Raw genomic sequence first — 23,027 nt, forward strand, 5'->3', positions numbered from 1 at the left:
ATAGAAAAAGGGATTATAATTGACATTACTATTTCTGTCATATTTTATTGAGAATGTATTTATGCAGATTTTTAACGATGTTTTGTATTGTGTAATGTAGCACCAATGAAGAGAAATATCAGTGGTTATCATATTTAAGACTGAGATAATAAAAGAATGTCTCGAAGAAACATTACCACCTATTATAAAATTTATAATGCATTTGTGGTTGTACAAGGAGTAGTTATATGATGTTAAACATAATTATGACATTGTTAAATATATATTGCTTTTGAAGTTGTATGTGGGATAGTTATACCATATTAGATTAAATTAAACCTGGTTGTTATTTTTCACTTGGAAATTAAGCATGAAATAAGGAGGTACGATTTGTGTCACATAGACAAGAGTTGGATTGTGATGGCTAGTATTGATTGTATCTGAAATTAACTAAAATGCAAGTGGTTGGGTTCACCTGTGAGGGATTTTTCTTAATTAAATTATTTGAAATGAGAAGATTCACCTTTAATTTGAGCCACACTTTCTGGAGGTTGCCTATATAAAGAAGGTGGGAAAAGGAAGCTTTAGTTATTTGTCTGATTTCCCTCCCTCTTCACTGGAAAGTTGATTCATTCAGTAGCATTAAGTCCTAATTCTTCAGGATTCCCATGTGTGCTGAAGAACAGCTGAGACATCCACCCTTGTGGACTGAATAATTATTGGATTCTTGGACCTTCCATTAATAGGCAGTCATCGTTGGCTTAGCTGATCCACAGCCTGTAAGCCTCTCAAATTCCCCTCCCACTCTTTCTCTCAAAAAAAAAAAAAAAATGAAATTGGCTATGGGTATTTATATGCTGATATTTTATCACTGCTTTGATGTTCAGAATCTACTGACAATTAAATTAATTATAAGTTGGAATTGACACTAATATTTGAAGTAGCTTAAAATTATATGATTTTAATTGTTTAAGCAGCTGAGAAAAATGCAGATTCCATCTTCAAAATGTCAAAAAGTTTCAGAAATATTTGAAGCCAATTCTATAGGAGTAAAAACATTGGGGATTTGAATCATAAGGAAAAGTTGATAACATTTAATTTTTAACCAAGTATCTGTAGCTGATAAATTTTTCTACTGATTATCATGCAGATACATTAATGGAATAAGTAACACTATTTTTAAATAGTAGTTCTAATTCATACAAATTCTTTTTCTCCATATTTTTCTTCATTTATTGAGACTAGATCTATTTGTATCTATTTTTTATCTATGAATTATAGGAACCCAAGGAGTGAAGAACACCATAAGAAAAACCATACAATCAACTAAACTGGGCTCATAGCGGCCTATAGAGACTGGGTTGACAATCAGCCCACATGGTAATGACTTAGGCCCTCAGCATGTGGTTGTATAGCTTGGTCTTCTTGTGGGACTTATAATAGTGGGAGCAAAGACTGTCTCCAACTCCTTTGCTAGCTTTTGGGACCCTTTTCTCTTACCAGGTTGCCTTTTCCAGTCTTAATATGAGGGAAAGTGTAGTCTTATTGCAACTTGATATGATATGTCTGGTTGACATCCCTGGTAGGCTTGCCCTTTTCTGAAGGGAAATGGAAGAGGAGAAGATTCAGGGAGGGGGGTTAGAGGGGTGTGCTGGTAGAGGAGGAGTGAGGGAAAATTGCAGTCAGGATGTAATATATGAGAGAAAAATAAATTAAAAAATAAATATATGTTCTTTTCTCATATATTGCCTTCCAAGTGTAGTCTGCTCCCCCTCTTTTCCTCCCAGTTCCTCCCACCACATCTCCCCTCCAGATCTACTCCCTTTCTGTCTCTCATTAGAAAATAACAAGCTTCCAAGAGATGATAACCAAATATGAAAAAAAAATACAATAAGTAAACCATCATATCGAAGTTGGACACAGAAGCCCAATAAGTTGACTCTTTTCAAGTCACAAAAGCAGACACAAGAATCAGGGATGCACTTGTTATCCCACTCAGGAATCTCATAAAAATGCTAATCTAAAAGTTTCATATAGGCAGAGGTCCTTGTCCATCCAGTGTATGTCCTGTACTTGCTGCTCAACAAAAGAACAGATAAAGAAAATGTGGTATATTTACACAATGGAGTATTACTTAACTTTAAAAAAAAAAAAATGAGCTGGGCGGTGGTGGCGCACGCCTTTAATCCCAGCACTCGGGAGGCAGAGCCAGGCAGATCTCTGTGAGTTCGAGGCCAGCCTGGTCTCCAAAGCGAGTTCCAGGAAAGGCGCAAAGCTACACAGAGAAACCCTGTCTCGAAAAAAAAAAAAAAAATGATATCATGAAATTTGCAGACAAATGACTAGAACTAGAAAAAAATCATCCTGAATAAGATAACCCAAAAAGAAATATGGTATGTGTTCATTTATAAGTGTATGTTAGCTGTTAACTAAATGACAACTAAGGTACAATCCATAAACCCAGAGAGGTTTGGTGTAAAGGAAAGGTCAAGGGGCAACACAATGATTTCTCCAGGAGGGTAAAATAGAATAAATTTCCAGGGAGGACTTGGAGTGGATGGGGATAGGAGAAGGAGAATCAGATGTTGAAGGGTAGATGTAGAGGGAGAGATGTCTGGAATTGAAGGACATTAGAGGGATGCTACGGAGCATAGTATACTGGAAACTTTCTAAGCTAGATAAAGGTGATCCTATAATGTTTGCTAATATTGGGTGACACAGAGTCTCAACGGGCCATTCATTGTTAGCAAACAAGGTTTCCTGTGGTGGGACTAGGTTTCGTTCAATTAAATTGTCGGAAAAGGGAGTCCCATGGAAATCCCCAAACAATCCAGGCCATTGCAAAGACAGTGGATTGCTCTCTGTAAACTATAGTGGGGCCTCTCTGCTGAGAACAATACTCACACACCTCACTGTACATGGTGAAGTAGAGCTGGTGTTTACATGGAGCCTTCACTCTTATGTTCTAGTGTCTTTGGTGGGAGAAGCTACTCTGTATGCTACCACAAGAGAAATTCAAACACCAACACGGTCACAAAACCTCTGACCTACAATCCATCTTGTCTGCAAAACATGCTAGGGATGGGGGAACAGGGCTTGTGGAAGTAGGCAAACAAAGTCTGTTTTTACTAAAGGCCCACTCTTTGAGGTGGAACCCATAACTGACACTTGTAGGGTAACTAACTAGAGACTAAATAGCCCAGAAACCTAGGGTAAAACCAAACACTACCCATCTAAAAAAAATAGTATCAATAAAATGACCTCCATTGATATTATACTATACTCATAGAGCAATGCATTGTTAGATGCTCTTTTAGCAGCAGATCAAGAAAGAAGAAGAGACCCAGAACATTACACACACACACACACACACAGAGAGAGAGAGAGAGAGAGAGAGAGAGAGAGAGAGAGAGAGAGAGAGAGAGAGAGAGAGAGAGAATGAGAGAGAGAGAAAGAGAGAGTCTAAATGGCATGCTTCCATCAAATCCTTCCCTCAGAGCTCAGGGAGACCCATGGAAGAGGAGATAGGAAGAATGGATGAGTCAAGGGGATGGAAAAGCAGAGGAACACCAGGAGAATAAGGGCTTCAGAATCAAATAAGAAAGGCATATCTGAGCTTATAGAGACAGAAACAAATCTATTTATTTATTTATTTCTTAATGGATAGTTTATAAGAATTGTTTAAATTTCAGAAATACTGCTTCTTAAGCAGTGAATCTACTAATCAAACTTGGAAAATATTGTACTTACTAACTGCTAATACTTTTACCTTTGCTGTTGTTTTACATATTATCTTTTTTAAGAAGACCTTCTGTGGATATGTGAACATAGTTAATAAAGTTGTCCATCAAAATTTTGATATGCAGTAGTTTTATTGTCTATTTTAACAGAGTGTAGTTCTATAAATATCTATAAAGAAGGTATTATAAGTTTACAATTCCAGGTATTTATTTCTAGATATTTATTTTATATATATTTATTATGGATTGTTTGATATTAAGCTATTTATTAAAAACATTGTATTTTTAATTCTCTTTATTACATAATTTAAATATATACATTTATTTGATTTAATGTAGCGAGGCAATGGGCTTATCACATTAACAATTAAAAGATTAAAATCTGTGGCCAAGTCTGAAATTGACATCCTGTCTATGTTTTTAGAAACTAGTTTTTTCTGCCATGATATAATTATTCAAATGCTCAGAGACTCAGTATTATCACTCTTGGTTAAGTATTATAATGGCCTCTACCTTGTGGGCCTGTAAGATTCAAGTGGTTTCCCATGCCTGGAGCAATCAGAAGAGAACAGAAGTGAGAATGGACCTCTGGGATGTATTTATTGCTGTGAATCTCCACACGTGACTATACAGTTCAAGTAAGTCTTGAAATGGATTGCATGTTTAAACAAACACATGTTTTTCAAGTACTTACTTTATTATGTTGTTCATAGAGTCTGGGTCATATGCAGTGACTTGTCCAACAATGCTTCCCTCCTTCACATCTTCATCCACTTCCATCAAGTAGGAAAGCTTACTGAACACAGGAGGCTCATCTACATCTTCCACAGATATCTTAACCATGGCTGAGTCTTTGAAAGGCCCAAGGTGTAAGAATCGAGGATCTGGGTGGGTATTACTTGCGTCCACTCTTAATGTATATAACATTTTCTTTTCAAAATCTAAATTCTGAGTTTCATAAAGTAAAAAGTGTTAGGATATTTTGGAAGACATAGCAATCATACTATATGAATTTTTAATAACTCTTTAAAATCTTAATGTTGACTATGGCTAAGTAACTACGCCAATTATTGCTTAATAATTTTAGCCAATGAAATGGCTTATTTGCTTTTTATTTATACAATATAACTAAAATGGAACGTACAATAAGATTAATGCCCATTAGGTAATTCACTTCAAATTTCCTAGGCACAGTTAATAAAGTATTATCCAAATAAATACTGATTAAATAATAGCATTATAAAAAGTTAAATATCATTCAAAATCAGAAGATTGACTGAAATACAAATCTAGAATAAAGTTACATTTCATCAACTTGAGTATTTGTGGAAAGAAATATATAAAGGAAAGAAGTGAAAAGTAAAAGTAATGAATATTGGCTCTATTAGTCTATACATGGTTTCAGATCATTTTCAAAGATTCTGTTAAAAGTCAATAAATACATTTAAATAAGAATATCTTACATAGCACTCTCTGATACTTTGAGTGCTAATCATCAGGTAGAAGGCTTCAAGATGAATTCTAGCTCTTAGTTCTTTTTCTTGTTTCACTTTCTTTACATAGACCATCACACTTACTACAAAAGATACAAAATTTATGACATATCAGTGATGGACCTGCCTATTGCTCATCCCATAGAGAAATACAAAGCAAGTACTCTTGAGTTTACTCTGAGTCTGATTCTCATCTCCTACCAACACAACTATTTGCTCATGAGTAGCAACATAACTATCAGGAATGATGGACCCCTTATTTGAAGTGAAATCAGTTTTCCTACTTTCTGTGAATGATGGACAACACATAAAAGATGATGAAAGGTAGATCCATAGTTGTTATTCTCTGCACTGAAAAGCAAAAATAAACTGAAGAGCACTTAGTAAGAATAGAAAGACAGCCAAGAGAAACCTGTTTGACAGTGATAATCCCCTCCTGTGTATCTTTGTCAGTGATCACATCAAACATGTCTGATCCTTCTCCTTCAGAAATGCTGTATTCCAGCTCGGCATTCTCCCCAGTGTCAGGGTCATTGGCTTTTATCCTTCCAAGATGAGTTCCAAGGGGTGCAGACTCCAGAGAATTAAATTGATAAGTACCTGTAAATTAAATTGTAGCTGCCTTGACTTTCAACTTCAGATGACACAAATTTTCTATTTCCCTCTGAGTAAAGTGATTTAAATTGAGAGACATTTTCATCATATTAAATTGTATGCTGTCAAAAGTTATAGATTTGTGGAGTATAAAAATGATGTCTACATGTTTAACTTCCTCAGTTTATTCATGAGAAATATAATTTCCAGACAGATTAAAGGAATGCTCAGTGTTACTTGAAGAACACAGAAACCTGATTTAATAATCTAGAACTTCTGACCTAAATACCATGAAAACTAATTGTTACTTGATTATGACTTTAAATATTGTCACTACACATTTTATGCACTCAGAATTAAAAAAAAATGAATGTGCAATTTTTCAAATAGTCCATATTTCCCAGTAATTTCTGAGCAGCAATGTATTTATTATGATTGTTTCTAGTTATATATTTAAATTTAATGTCTTTAAATAGCATATTTTCCATGTTTAGTGTTTACAGATCCAGCTATATATCACATTTTGTTCTTATTTACAAGCTGCCTATAAATATAAAATATGAAATTTGAAAAAAAATAAAGAAATGTATGTAAACATGAGTGCTTGGCATTTTGTAATCTCAAAAGTTCTTTATGGTAACCTACTTAGTCCTATCAATAAATCAACATGAGTAAATGATTTTCAGTGGACAGACAAAAGGAAACTATCTTGCTGAGCAGTGAAAAGAGAATACAGTTTAGATTCTCTGACTTCAAAGTCTGATCTTTCCAGTGATTTTGTGGTTAGGATTGGGAGGTATGAAGTCTCACTGTGGAATTCTATATTCAATGCTCTAAACTTTAAAGTCAAGTCCTAGTCAGGAAAACCAGAAAAACTGTAATAACATTTAATTCACAAAATTATTTTGTGAAGAATTCATGCTACTTTGCCATTATGTCTGCAGTCCGTCCAGTTCATGGTCCAGAACTCAGCATTTCTCATTATTAGAGTCGATCCAGGCCTTCTGCTAGCATCCTAACAGATGACAGAACCACAGTGTGGTAATTCATCCAATTATACAATTAGTTTACATTTTAAAAATCTGAATGGAAAGTTTAGGTGAGAACCTGAAGGGAATTTACTGATCTTCAAGTTTCATTAAATTAAATAACTCTAAAATTTAACATGTTGTTACATACTAGATGATCTCAATATTAGTAAGATATTTACATAACCAAGTGTTCATGACTTTTTTAAGTAAACCAAAAGAATATTAAAATGCTGCCAATTTTACCCACATATATTGCTTTAAATATAGATCCTGTTTTTAGAGATGATAGAACATCCAATCTGTGTTTTAAAATTCATTAAATAGCGGCTTATAATACTTGTTTATAAATTAGCTGAGAGTTGTGAACAGTGTACACTTTAAATGTAAACAGACAGACTCTTGCGCCCACATTCCTGCCCAGGGTGGATAGAAGGGTGGGATAGCAATAGTCACTGTGAGGACATCAGCCTTCAAAGCTGTCTCGCTCATCAAAAGCTAGAAAACATGGAGTACAAAAGAGCCTTGTTTCTGTTCTGTTTTGTTTTCTTCCATCCTTCTTTGGGGATAGGTATATATTATCAATTTTTAATTTCAGGAGGTTTTAATTTTTCTCTTTTAGGAGTGGTGCATTGATTTGCCCCCCCCCGCCGCCCCCACAAAGGAACTAGAAATGCAGACACTAAGTTCTGTTGTCGTGGTGCAATGACAATATTCCCAGTACGCTGTCCGTACAGCCTGCCTTACTCTGCGGAAACCGAGGAGGGTTGTTGTTGACATCCGTGAGGGTGATGTTCACTGTGGTTGTTCCAGAAAGACCTCCCATCTGGCCGCCCATGTCCTTGGCCTGAATAACCACCTGATATTGCTCTCTGTTTTCTCTGCTCATGTCTGGTAATGCAGTTTTTATTATGCCTTTAAAAAAAGTGAAAAATTAAAACATTGACTTTTGAAACCAAGCTATACTTTTCAAGATCCATTTTACCAAAGATAGATGGGAAAATGAGAATGTCCTCAATAAATTTAATTTAATAAAAATGTAAAACATCATATTTTGTGCATTTTCTATTTTGATTAGTTGACTTTGCTTAATCTTTATAATCATTAGTTTCCTTAAATTTCAAATATTTCCTTATTCTGCAAATTATAGTAATCTCTGTGAAATTTCATAGTCTCATAAATTTAAACCCAATAAATAATAGATAAAAGAGCTAAGCAATTAAATAGGTTGTGTTAATAAAAGGATGTTTTCTTTCATTTTCATAAAATAAATGTAAGAAGCAGCTCTACAAAACTGTCTGAATAGGTTTTAAAATATAAAACATATTAGTCTATATTATTTAAGATGAAATAGACCTAGACTTGACTGTATTTACCTGATTCTGGATCCACTGAAAAATATGGCTGCCCTTGAAGTATGCTGTAGACGACTTTGGCACTGTTCCCATAGTTGGCATCGTCTGCATCCGTGGCAGTCACTTGTATAACAGAGGTACCTGCACCCAGCCCCACCCCAAGCAGAGGCACATCAATTAAATTTTATATTATTTCAAAAGCCATTTTCTCACTAATTATTTTCTTAAGTGAAAAGAATTCCTGGATTTACTCTTCACTATCCAAGACATGCAAAGATATGACATATTTTTATCACAAAGATTAATAAATTTTAAGGAATTGAAAAATTGATTAATGGGAATATTGTGATGAGGAAAGTTCTCACTAAATGCCATAAACATCAACTTTTCAAATGGCATATTTATTGCTAAATAACAAGGCACAAAGCACAAATTCAACCTCCTATTATTTTTTTATCTTAGTGATCTGTGATTATAACGTAACAAAACATAAAAAGTTCTTGTTATGAAGAAGCTAACAAAGAAACAAATGAGTTATATTGCCAAATGTAGCCTTAGTAGGTCAGAAAGTGTGAGTTCAAAAATCAGAACTAAACACAGAAATCAGTAATGAAGAAAAAGGAGCTGAACTATAATTTTTCTTTGTAGCAGATTGTTACTGTAGGGATATTTACTGCATGTAGTATCAGATATTTACTGTGACTTGTAAATCCATAAATAGTAAGTAATGGACTACAAAACTTTCTCAAAAGTTAATTTATGAATTTCATATTTATTTTATTACCAATTTTATTTTCTACTAAAATGAAAATAATTTAAGCCTTTAAATTGTAAAGCTAATGACAATCTCCTATCTAATTTTCACATATATTAATATTTTTTGGAGGATATTTGACTTAATTTTTGGAGGATATTTGATTTATTTCCTTTGGCCTTCTTTAAGGGACCAAGGGAAACAGACCAAGCTCATTTAGGTTTGGTTAAACCTGTGGATTAAGGGATCAAAATGACACATGCCTGTGCAGAACTTTCCACCAGGAAAGCGCATCACCTCTTCTCTGCTATGCTCCTCCACAATAATTAATAATTAATCAAAGAGACTAATTCTCTTTTCCCTAAGCATTTGTGTTCTGAGGGAATCAGAAGGGAGTATGATAGTTTTATACAGTGCAGTTTAAACAAAAAGTCTTTTGATTAGATGTGGGAATATTAAAGTCTTCATATGTTAGACATAGTTGTGCTTTTTTTTTTTCCTTTGAAGTATAAATATTCAATGGGCTTGACAATTCAGGTTGCTATTCAAGTATGAAGGCATGGCACCAAGCACATGGTATAGAACCATTTCATAAACATTCCATAGGATGATTAGAGGAGGCAGAGCAGCTTGTCAGCAGTTCATTTGTATTAACACTTACTCCTCATGGCACATGGAGGACTTATTGCGGGCGTTTACCCACCAACCCCACAGTTCCCCAGAGTTTTCTTGAGTTCGAGCAGCAGGAAATATTAGATAGAAGGATTTAGATTGTGGAGATATACAGAAAATACAGGATAGCCCCGAGAGGACCTGGAACCCATTCCAACAGCCCCTACTGTCTTTGCCCCAGGGTATTTATAGAGACCCCAAGGGGTGGAGCAAAAGACTCCCCCCAGCACAGCCAAGTGCAAGGGCAGACCATCTCAGACACCTGCACTCAGGCTCATGGTCCTAATCATCCTCTCTATGCGGACCTGCTGGGTAAAGCCATGAGGAACCTGAAAACGGGCTCCAACAACATATGCCTTTGGGACATATATCACAGAGCCAGAAAGTGACAAGAAGGAAATTAGAACTAGCTAGTCTGAGTAAAGATCACACATTCCAAGTGAATTTCCCCACAGATTACTTAGATAGGGGGATTTGTTTATTCCATAGCCAGTGAGTCTTTTTAAAAAGGCTTACATTATCACAGGAAGGAATCAGAATTTGAGTGAATTTCAAAATAACTGTCAAGGAAGGCTAGCTTGAAACTTCCTACAGTGGGGAGGACTGGAAATTATCTTTTCGAATATAAGTCAGATCGTATCTAGGAATTACAAAACATATGCCTTTCAAACTCAAACATGACAGAACAGTCATTAGCTTAAATGCTTGCAGATATAGAAACTTAATATTTCATAACTATTCAGAACTGAATTAGCAAAGGTTTTCTTAGATAACATTTTAATTTAGTATGTATATTGTTTTATATTAAATAAATAATGATAAAACATATGCTTATATTTAATATGAGAAAGAAGACACATGAACTGAGCAGATATATGATAAGAACATAATGGAATTATGGGATATTCAAGAATAAGAGGAAAAGGAACAGTAATCAATATATATTGTATGAAAAATAATCTATTTTCAATAAAAGGGGAAATGACAAATTGTTTTACACTAAAATTCAATATATTTGATAGAAAAATATTCTCTTATTTTATTTTAATTATTTTTATTTTTATGCATATTGGTGTTTTGCCTACGTATTTGTCTGAAAACATATGTGTCTGTTTTCCTGGGAAATAGAAGGTATCAGAGACTGGACTTACAGACAGGGAGAAGACACCATGTAGATTCTTGGAAATAAACCTGTCCCCTCTGGAAGAGGAGCCCATGTCTTTACCCAGAAGCCATCCTTTCCAGGCCCCACCCTGTTTCTTTTAAGAAGAAATAAAGACTGAATACACTTCACTAATGTACTTAGGACTCTCTGTATGTGTGTGTGTGTGTGTGTGTGTGTGTGTGTAAAAAGTGTATAAAACAAAAGAGACCATAAATCTGAAAACATGAAAGAAGGATATATAGGAGTGTTTTAAAGGAAGGAACAGGAGGTGGAAAATTATTTAACTATGTTATAATCTTAAAAAATAAAATAATTAAAAAATTAAGAAGTAATGCTATAAAAGGTTAAAGTACACAACAATATAAATAATTCTGATCAAATTTTCTAATAATCAAATATTTCTGTCAACTTAATCATGTTTACTACATTTTAAATATGGAAAATTTATGAAGTGATAAATAAGATTAAAATAATTTGCAAAATAACATATCAAAATAATATTTGACAAAAGTTACAGAATATAACCATAATTCAGTTCAATTCAATTTCATCATTTATCCAGAGATTATAATTTTACATGTATTTTCTTCAAAACACAAGTTCATAAAAATGTTATCATGTACATATAAATTAGCTTCATGCCAGGGAAATATAGATCAATCCAGAACATTTTAACAGTCTAAAGTGATTTAAACAACATTGAAGAAAACCCATCTACACCTACATTATGAAGGGCCTTGTGAACTCAAAAGACTCCTGTCTTTTTGGATAAATCCCTTTTACAGTATAAGAATGAAGACTAGGAGAGATGGTAGAATCTCATTTTCCTCAAAGAGGAGAGTTACACAAAATAAAACTTCTTAATAAACTCTTGGTTCCTCTGATATAGACAGACTATATCATTAAAAAGTAATCATGACATACTGTCAGCAAAGAGGTATAAAAGATATATTTTTTCTAATGGGATATTTTTTTACTCAAACATACATTATTATGATATATGTTACTATATTATATGTGTGTATATATATATATGTATATATATAGAGAGAGAGAGAGAGACAGAGAGAGAGAGAAAGAACTAATATTCAATAATACTGTTAACTAAAGAAAAAGGCATATCTTACATAGGATATATTTAATCAGTATTACTTTGACAGTATTTTAAGGCAATATTCAGCTCTTTTTTATAGACTGTAATTATTATACATTGATAGAATTAAATGTATTAACATACATAAAAGTAGTAATTTGGTATACTAAAGATTGTTGCTTAAAACTTGGACAATCCTAGAACTGTGAGAAATGACTGTTTCCAATTGGCAGGTAAAGCCAATTTGAAGAAAATACACAAAGATAGACAGCAAAAATCTGTGACTTTTAGCATGCTGCTACAGGTTATTCGCTCTTCATTCAGTTGTCAAATTCTTCTGAAATTTGAATTCCTAATTAACAGGATGGACCTTAAAGTTCTATTTATCATACTGATAAAACAAGGATGTTTTGATGATTAAACGTGACAGTTATGTAGAAGTGTTTGTCAAACACAACAGTTCTCCTTTTCAGTTCTAAGTAAGAACTGCCAACACAGTTCTTCTTCAGGATGCAATGCATTCCACAGGACAGCTAGTCTTAATGAGAGAGCAGGTGTTGATTCCAACAGAATCAAAGAACTGCACTCAGTAAATGATCATTAAAAGGAGACATTGCTATATTAATAATTTAAAATAATTGGAAAGGAGTTGTTTAACTAAAATAAGTTTCCAGATACCGCTCTAATTTTGACAGTAGGACACATATAATCACAGGCCCGTACATTTCTTAGTAAAACTTTAAAAGAGCAAACATGTTGTACACTCGGCTTAGTAGATACCTACCAACTCCAGACATCTCAGGAACAGTGGCTGTGTACAAGTCTTTTGCGAATTTTGGCTCGTTATCATTGATATCATGGATTTTAATGATGAATTCAGATTCCGGCTCCACTTGCCGCCCAGTCTTTCTGTCTATAGCCTTGGCACGAAGAATGTAGAGGGATTTTTCTTCTCTGTCTAATTTCTTTGCAGCGTGAATGTCTCCTGTATTTTCATCTATAACGAACAGATTGCCAGCCCCATCTCCTGTCAAAATGTATTTTAAATTTCCATCTCCTTTATCTTGGTCAGTGTGAAGCTTCAAAGTAGAAAAGAAAATTCTGTAAATATATGGGTGGCCATTACAGTGAAAACAATCTGATATGCACTAATTTTTCCCCATATGTCAATCATGATCTGGACAAGTATCTCACATCAAAGGGAAACTAAACATTTCAGATTTTGTTATTCTTAAACTATAACACAACCATGAATGGATGGACTTAGAATAAATGGTCCTTGAGCTCTTTCAAAATATAGTGGTTCAAATATAATTTCGAGTAGAAGATTACCAAAATTTAAACCTGTATTTTACTACAGAAGAGAAATATAAATTTGTCTCCATTTTGTGTTTGAAATATCAATCTGGGTTACATTGTAAGCAAATAAACTCAGATATGATATGGGTCATTTATAATTCATTCTAGTGGTGACTGTAGAGTTAATTCTTTAGTTTTTAGCTAGTGTTCATTTTGGTAGCATATTCTACAGAAACCTCTGTGTTTATGGAAGCCAGTCAGAAAGAGGAAGGACGTTAAATGTTAAATCATTTGCAATATGACTTTAAGAAAGTGCTTTTTCTCCTACTACATTATCATATGTGAGAAATGATCTTTCTAACACATTTTAAACTTTAAGTGATACAGAACAAGTGGTGATATCTTTGTTGATATGTCATGTCTTTTGTTGTTGTTGTAAGTCTGGCCTACTTTTTTTTTTTTTTTTTTTTAACTTAAGAAAGTTTTTAATCATTTTATGTACCAACCACAGATCCCCCTGTCACCCACGGATCCTGCTGTCATCCCTTGTCACGCTTCCTCTTCTCAGCCTTCCTGGACCCTGACCCACCCCTCAACCCCTCTTCTTTCTGACCAATGGGGAGTCAGCAAAGCCTGATACATTCAGTTGTGGCAAGAACAAGCCCCTCTCCCCTGTATCAAGGCTGAGCAATGCCTCCCAACGTAGGTAATGGGCTCCAAAAAGCCAGCTTGTGCACCAGGCAATGACATCATGAAATGTGCAGGAAAAATGGAGGGAACTATTCTGAGTGAGGTAACCCAGACTCAGAAGGACAAACATGACATGTACTCACTCATAAGTGGATACTAGATGTAAAGCAAAAGATAGCTAGACAACAACCTACAGCTCCAGAGAAGCCAGCTAACAAAGAGGACTCTAAGAGGGAAGCATGGTTCACCTTGGGAAGGGGAAGTAGATGAGATCTCCATGAGTAAACTGGGGGTAAGGGGAGGCCATTGAGGGGAGACGATGGAGAATGAGAACATGAGGGAAGGGAATGGTGGAGCTAGGGGAGGGATGGAGTGGGAGAACAATGAGAGATATCTTGATAGAGGGAGACATTATGGGGTAAGGGAGGAACCTGGTGCTACGGGAATTCCCAGGAATCCACAAGGACAATTCCAGGTTAGAGATGTCACATTTTAAAAAAAAAAAGTAATAGGTGTTCTAATTAATATTTATTCTATAAAGATAACTTCTTCATAAAAGCAGTCTCATGATTAGGGTTGGAATTCATTTGTAAAACAATGCCTAAATGAACCTACAATGAATCCCAAATACCACAATAATAATGACAATAGATTATTAATAATAATTATGACTAGATGGACAACTACTGAGAATTTAAAACAAATGGACTAAGTAATCACAGCCGTTCTGAACTGGATGAAACCTTACTTTTGGCAATAATTGTGATTAATATGTTAAATGGAAATAATTTATCTGTGTATATTGGTACAATACCATAACTTCATAAATTTCTAGTTTTGGATGGTTAAACCAAAACACTTTATACATTTGGTCTTTCACAATTTCTTTCTCTGCAGTGAAAAACATAGAATGGAATGGATGTGAGATAGTATGATGTTGACTTCAGGGTATGATTTCTGTTATGCAGAGTCATCTACAGTAATATACAGAACAAGACTAAGAAATCTAAATGTGATTTATTTCAAAACTGCTAAAGGACCACATTTCAAATAAAATGTTCGTCTGAACTGGCCTATCTTCTCCATATTGTTTTCCCAATTAAACTTCACAAATCCTGTTCTAACCTGCCTGATACCATCTTCTGAGTCTAATTCTATCTATTTTCTGTTTGAATTCTTTCTTACCAAAATTAAGACTAGAACACTGATCTTTTCTTCTCTTTTGCTTAAACTCCATCAAAATAATCACCATGTGCAACAATTGATTTCTTCTCAGAAATATCTCATAAAATCCATCTCAGCTCTTTGACTACAACCAGACATTTTCCCCCTAACCTTTTTGTCTAGTATAGAGCAGTAATCTCATGATGATACTGCCTCCACTCTTATCCCATGACAAATATTTCTTTTCATATTAGGGAACAGTATCAATACAGTCATATGAGAAATTTCAAAAAAAGCAGTGTTTAAAGTAAGGAATAAAGCACAATAATTAAGCCAGAGTTAGTCACATGCAAGTATGTGTGTTCACATGGGTGGGTGCATATTTTTCTTTTTAATTTGTTTAGTAACACAATCTTATCATATTAAATTTCATAGTATTAATTTAAAAAGAAATATTTACGTCTGCAGTCCTAGTAAGTGCTTGAAAGTTTTACTCTCCCACCTATGACATTGATAATCCATCCCTTAGTTGTAAAAGTTATCATTGTTACTTTTCACTTCCTTACGCATATGTGCCAAGTGGGTTGTGTTCCTTGAACAGTTCTAACTACAATGAGGAAAGTAAACAAATACAGCCAACAACAAAGTCATTGTTCAATAAGCTCACGAAGAAAGAGAACATGGCACCAGGGGAAGGGTGCTGTGGGATGATTTGTATGTCCTGTGGGAGCCCTTCTTGGGTTCTTTGTGGCGTTACCCAGCAGGTCCGTATAGAGGATGATTAGGACCATGGGCCTGAGTGCAGGTGTTTGAGATGGTCTGCACTTGGCTGTGCTGGGGGATGGTCTGTATGTCAAGTTGTTCTGATTGGTTAATAAATAAAACCTGATCGGCCGTGGCTAGGCAGGAAAGATAGGCGGGACTAACAGAGAGGAGAAATAAAAGGACAAAGGCAGAAAGAGACGCTGCTGCAGCCGCCGCAATGACCAGAGACACTGCAGCTGCCGCCATGATAAGAAGCATGTGAAGTCGCCGGTAAGCCACCAGCCACGTGGCGAGGCATAGATAAAAAGAAATGGTTAATTTAAGATAAAGGAACAGTTAGCAAGAAGCCTGCCACGGCCATACAGTTTGAAAGCAATATAAGTGTCTGTGTTTACTTGGTTGGGTCTGAGCGGCTGTGGGACTGGCGGGTGGCAGAGGTTTGTCCTGACTGTGGGCAAGGCGGAAAAACTCAAGCTACAGAAGGGTGTATTCTGTCAATGTTCAGCAACACATATGTTGGTTCATCAGGGTCATCTTTGCCAGAGTGCCTGCTGAAATACAAGCTGTCTTCAGTGAGAACTAATATACCAATAAGCCGCCAAAGCATCACTATTGGAAAGGGTTATCAGACATCTGCCTTACATGAGTGAATCCTTTTGATACAGATTTTCCCCTTATATTCAAACATACGACGAAACTTCTCTTTTTGAACATACAATGAAGCTTTTAACAGAGCTCAAACACAGTTGTCTTGACAAATTCATTACTCAATGACAGAAACATTGCAGGTGATTCCTAATCACAAAATTCACTGATCTAATATGTGTCATCATCCTGAAGCATAGACTATATATCAGAACAACTTGCCCAAGCCCTATGAGATACTACCAGGCACTATCCTTGGAACCAGAGGCCATTCCATATTTTCTTAAATCCAGCTACTTCAGGATGACAAAACAAGGACAAAACCAGAATGTACTCTTCTAAACTGATCATCAAAATTATTGCATGCATATATGTAATGCAATATGTATTTGTATAGGTGCAATGTTTATATATGTATTTCCTCCAGAATATAAAAAAGAGAAAGGAAGGCATCATAAATACTCATTCCATGAAGTAGTAATTAACTTCAATTAATGAAACCTGGTTAGAAGAAGAAGAAAAAATATATAAAGAATATAATGTCTCTTTCTTACAGACACATATGCAGAGATCTTCAAAAGTCAAATAAAATCTGCACACATGGAGTACATTACCACTAGGATTTAATCCATTTCTTCATTTAGGCTAGCAAGCCCACTACCATCTCTGTAACATCTTCAACCCCAGAAATCACATTTCCCACTATTCTTATTATTTTGTGGGGATTATTATAAATAATTATTATTTATTATATCAACTCCCCAAATGAAATATTTAGTTAAGATGTAATAAAATACGTACAATCTTTTCATGTCAAAAACCTACAAAATTGATTTAAGAAATGACAGAAAAATCAAATAAATGATGAGAGACATCATGTTAGTGAACAGAAGAATTGAGGACCCTGATGCCAATTCTTCACCTTGTCTGTAGAGTCAATGAATCAATAAAAAATCAGAAGTAAGACTGTTTGGTTTTGGTTTATTACCATACTTATTTCTAAGTTTATACAGAAATGGTAATATTCTTAAACAGCATGGAATTGAAGAGGAATAATGATGCTTTAGTCCAAGAAAATTGACAATTTAGAAAGAGTATTCAGTTCAACAGAGCAGAGTAGAGAGACCGGAAATTAATGCAAATAAATACATTCGAATTATCTTTCACAGAAGAGGAAGCACAGTCCTTAGTGAACCGCCTGGGACAACTGGAACCAGCTGCCAGAAGAATGAATCCATGTAACTCACACACAAACACACATGTAACAGCACACATCTTAACACAAAGTTCACAATATACTAAACATATTATTTATGTTTATATAAATAGTAGTATCTATATGTACTAAACATATAGAAGTTAGAATGTGATACTTCTTATGTCACCTTATATTTTATAATATCATTTTAGTTACAGGACTAAAAATAGCAGTATCCAAACCTCATAAAAATTAAAGACAGCTCCTTTGTCAAAACATTACCAATATTTAAATGGGTGCTACATACTGGAAAAATATTTGCAAAATATATATTTAGTGTAACTATCATAAGAAATTTTATGAAAATAATTGCCTCAATAATAAACTGATTTACCTCTTTTGATCAAAGAAGACAATCAGAAATAAAATACATGTAAAATGGACATTATTAGAGCCATAAAATAAAGCTACATTCCTGTCAAAACATATGAGACAGAAATACAGAAAATGATTATCCAAATCATAAAAACCAGTTTCTAATTATGTGATATCCTTGGCAGACATATAAAACCATGGAACTAATGTAAGCTATTCACAACACAGGACGCCAAGTCCAATGAGTGTGTTGCAGAAAGTAGTTGGGAACTCTGCTTTTTTTAAAGTCTTTTTTTTCCTGTAAATCTTGAACTGCTCTAAAATTAAAGTCTACTAATTATGGACAAAATAAAATTACATTATAAAAACATTTGTGAGGAGAACATAAAAAAATAAGCCACAAAGTGAAATTGTCTTGAAATTTTTTAAATAATTTATGTGATCAGTTTTTGAAATTATTGTACAAGTAATTCAACCAGTACAAAATCAGGAAAATTTAATAAGATATTTTGTAGTAGATGCTTGGAGAATCAATAAATGTTCAAGGTGTATTCAACTGCTTGATCCTTTAGCAAAATGTATTTGAAAAGTTCACTGGATAGGACTACACATATTTCTTTAAATATATTAAGATAAAAATAAATTAAACAAGCAAAAAGAAGTGTGAAATATCATAATTCAAACTGTTACTTCTTTCATATATTTGAGAAACATTTCAGATAAAATACTAACTTTTATTTCTGAAGTTTTATCACAGAACCATAATAGCAAATCAAGCATGATAAGAGCAGAAAAGCAGGTATGTTAACCACTGGAATAAAGCAGAGATCTATAAAACATCCAGTATTCTATATCTAACTGTTCATTTTTACAAATATTAAAAAAACACAAAGACATAATTTAGAGAAGAAAAAGGCTCTTTAACAAACAGTGCCAAAAGAGATTTTCACACGCTAAAGAATGAAGATACTTCCCTATATCTCACGCTATTTAGTAATCGATTCAAAATTGATCAAAGACCTTAATAGAAAACCTGAAAGTCTGAGATAGCTAGAAGAAAAGAGAAGTCTAATCCATATCTAATCCAATACAGGCATAAGTATATATGTTTTGTAAATTGTTCCAGTAACTCAGGAGCAAAACAAGTAAAGAGATTACCTGAAACACAGTAGGGAATTAATATCTAGAATATATAAAACCTAAAAAAAAAACCAAACACCCTAAATCTTCTAATCAATAAGTATTCTATTGAACTCACCAGGTAAGAATACCGGCAGAAAGACAACAGATTTGAAAAAATGTTAATATCATTATGTTTCAAGTTTTACCACAGTGAGAATGGCTATCATCAAGAATCAATTAGCAACCAACATATGCTGGTGAGGATGCACAAGAAATGAATCTTCACACACTGCTAACGGGAGTATATACTAATGCAAGCACTATGGAGACCTGTATGGAGGAATCTCAAAACAAAAATTGTCCAGAGAGTCAGCCACATGTTACAAAAGAGTTGCATATTCATGTTTATTACGTAATTATTACATAATTATCCATATTCCACAATATGGAATCTGACTTAATGATTATCAAAAACATGAGTGGATGTAACACAAATTTTAAAAGGTCTTACTAATAAAACACCTGGAGCCAAATAATGGGGTAAATTCTGAAAGATCAGAGAGGCAGAACAAGCCACAGCCAACCTCACTTTGCCAACTCCTCAACTGATCTTGCTTCCTCAGACTGAAAGCCTCTGAGTCCTCACCCAAATGGATCTCAACTGAAGTGCTGCTCAAAAGTCTCTAGTTCCTGGTCCTCACACTCTATATACCTTTCTGCTTCCTGCCACCACTTCCTGGGATTAGAGGCGTGTGTCCTTCCCAAGCAAAGACATGAGATCTCAAGTGCTTCAATTAAAGGTGTGTGCCACCATGCCTGGCTCTGTTCCCAGCGTGGCCTTGAACTCACAGAGATCCAGACAAATCTCTACCTCCTGGGTGATAAGTTTAATGGCATGTGTGCCACCACTGTCTGGCCTCTATGTCTAATCTAGTGGCTGTTCTGTTCTCTGACACCCAGATAAGTGTTTTAGGGTACACAAGTGAATATTACAAAATATATTTTATCTATACAAAATAAAATCGAATTAACTAGCAAAGAAGAATTAAGCTCTATCATTTTCTGGAAAATATACTAATTGGAGATCTTAATTTAAGTGAAATTAATTTGCCCCAGAAAGACACTTATTCTCTCAAATTTATAACTAGATTTTATTTTATTTATTTATTTATTATTTTATTTTATTATTATTATTATTTTTGGCTTTATCAAGACAGGGTTTCTCTGTGTAGCTTTGTGCCTTTCCTGGAACTCACTTTGGAGAACAGGCTGGCCTCGAACTCCCAAAGATCTGCCTGCCTCTGCCTCCCGAGTGCTGGGATTAAAGGCGTGTGCCACCATTGCCCTGCGTATAACTAGATTTTAATATACACACATAGAGTTCATATGTGTGTGTGTGTGTGTGTGTGTGTGTGTGTGTGTGTGTTGATACAGACTATATATGATGACAAAGTCTATTAAGTTCGAGGAAAGATCTAAAATGAAGGGTCAGATGCCAGTAAGTGTATTGACTGAAGCAACACAGAATATCATATATTTTCTCTTAAGTGAAATCTAGACTCATTATTTAGCTGTATGTATTCATATATATATATATATATATATATATATATATATTAATTGTGTTTAAATATATAAAATGTGAAACAGGAGCTGGGCCATTTGGCAGTAGGAAAGAAGGGGACAAATAAGCATTTAGAAGAAAACAATCTTCACAGCCATGCAAGTGGTGACAAGGAGCATATGCAACAGTTCAATGGCCATCCATAAGTCAAGACACCACAATTCAACCCACCAAGCAATCCAAGTTGCAAGTCACAATGGGGATTGGACAGAATAAATAATTTTTAATTCAAACAAGTTATCGAAAGATTAAAAAACTGTCAACTTTTTGCTTCTGCTTCCAAAACTACAGTGATTGAATTCTAATAATCTTGGAATGCATGATAGAGAGGAAAACTCCTAGTGAATGTGTGAATTGGTTTTTAAATTGTACCAAACACATTTCACATTTAATCAAAGAATTAAATGTGCACATTTGTAATACAGTTACCTCAATACAGAATTTTTTTCTATGATTTTCACCAAATGTAATTTAAATTATATTTCTAAGGATGTTACTTTTCCTGTTGTTTTAATAAAAATAATAGCCACATGTACTCAAAAATCTCTTAATTATAAATGAGTTTTCTATTTCCAATAAAAGTATATAAATTTAAACTTACTTAATAAGAATAGCACATGAAGGGATTTTATGACAAATTGCCAAGGTAAAGAATTGCTTGCTTAGGATAGAGGGTGTCAAGCACAGGTGGGTTGTCGAATTCTATGTTTTGAGAATGGAATATCAGGATAATTGTAGACATCCATAAATGAGTATGTGTGTGTCTTGCACTAGTTTGTTTTCAATACCATGTAAAATGGTTCATTATTGTACCTTCCAATGTTTTACTTTTTATGCAAAGTGAAAAAAAACACTGGCCAACAGATGAACTCATTGAGGTCTTTTCAATGTATATTTCTCTTCAATCCAAAGTCCCAGCAGCCTGGACTGGGGTTAAAGTGTAGCTTTCTATTTAAGTAATAAAACACTGACTAAGAACATCCATTGCCATATGAGATATTTAAAGAAGAAAACAGGATCACAACAACATTATTGAAGCTAGTATTAAAACACTTTACCTGATTTGAAAGGATGCTGAACATTTCTTTGAATGTTTCTCAGTCATTTCAGACTCCTCAGGTGAGAATTCTCTGTTTAAACATGTACCCTGAATTTTAACTGGATTATTTGGTTTGTTGATGTCTATACTATTGTGTTCTTTATATATTTTAGTTTGAGTTCTTTGTCAGAAATGACCTTGGTGAAGATCTTTTCCCATTCTGTAGGCTGCCAATTTGGACTATTGACGTATCTCTTGCCTTACAGAATCTTTTCATTTTCACAGGGTCTCATTTATTAATTGTCTATCTTGGTGTTTACTCTATTGGTGTTCTGCTTAGGAAGTTGTTTCCTGTGCCAATGGATTCAAGGCTATTTCCCACTTTTTCTTCTACCAGGTTTAGTACATCTGTTTTTTTTTTCACATTTATTTATTTTGTGTCTTTTAAGTCATGTATCTTTTTATCTATTTATTTTATTAATCAAAATTTTTCATTTATTTTACATTCAGGAAAATAACTGATGTAGCTTTCAAGGTTTATAGCTGGGTAAATTGGTGATTCTTTTTATTCTCTGTTATTGTATATATCATCTTTCAGCAGTATAAAAGCAAGACAGTAGGATGAAGCTTCCAGGTCAGTACTAGCTTGATTTCATATTGTTTTATGTATGTATATATTATTCATTTTACATACCAACCACAGATCCCATCCCCTCTCTCCTCCCACCTCCCAGACTTCCCCTCATCCCACTCCCCATTCCCACCTCCTCCAAGGCAAGGTCTCCTATGTGGAGTCATCAGAGCCTGATACACTCAGTTGAGGCAGCATTTGTTTTATAACTTAAGTAGGTGGCGTCTTTAGAAATACACCCTTACCTTCAAGTTCTAATGAGTACCTAAGTGCATTGGTAATGGGGTGGGATGTGTGGTAATCTATTGGATTTCCCTGGCTGTGATAATTAATCTTGATTGAAAAGTTGATTACATCTGGAATCAAGTACAACCCAAGCACCCAAGCACTAGACATTTCTGGGGATTTGTCTTGTCTTTTCTTCAATCGTCTTCTTCTTTTTTTTCACTTTTATTGATTGTAGATTTTTACACCATGCATTCCATTCTGTCTTCTCTCCCTGTCTCCTTGCATGTATCTGTCTTTTGCCCTTGCAACCTCCCCATTTCAAAACCAAACCAAATGTAAAAGAAAAACCAAAAGCCAAACAAAAGAAATTCTCC

General features: G+C 34.4%; 1 protein-coding gene across 1 annotated transcript in view; it reads right to left on the reverse strand.

Annotated features, from left to right (window-relative positions):
- The window catches only part of Cdh9 (cadherin 9), a 129,834-nt gene that overhangs the window by 20,009 nt on the left and 86,798 nt on the right, over window positions 1-23,027 (reverse strand). The window contains exons 3-7 of the mRNA XM_028876156.2: window positions 12,658-12,952; window positions 8,211-8,330; window positions 7,582-7,749; window positions 5,625-5,812; window positions 4,414-4,667 (exon numbers count right to left, since the gene is read on the reverse strand). Coding sequence (XP_028731989.1) covers window positions 4,414-4,667; window positions 5,625-5,812; window positions 7,582-7,749; window positions 8,211-8,330; window positions 12,658-12,952 — 1,025 coding nt within the window. The remainder of the gene's footprint in view (window positions 1-4,413; window positions 4,668-5,624; window positions 5,813-7,581; window positions 7,750-8,210; window positions 8,331-12,657; window positions 12,953-23,027) is intronic.

Source organism: Peromyscus leucopus, chromosome 11 (genome assembly GCF_004664715.2).
Source record: "Peromyscus leucopus breed LL Stock chromosome 11, UCI_PerLeu_2.1, whole genome shotgun sequence".
Lineage (NCBI taxonomy): Eukaryota > Metazoa > Chordata > Mammalia > Rodentia > Cricetidae > Peromyscus > Peromyscus leucopus.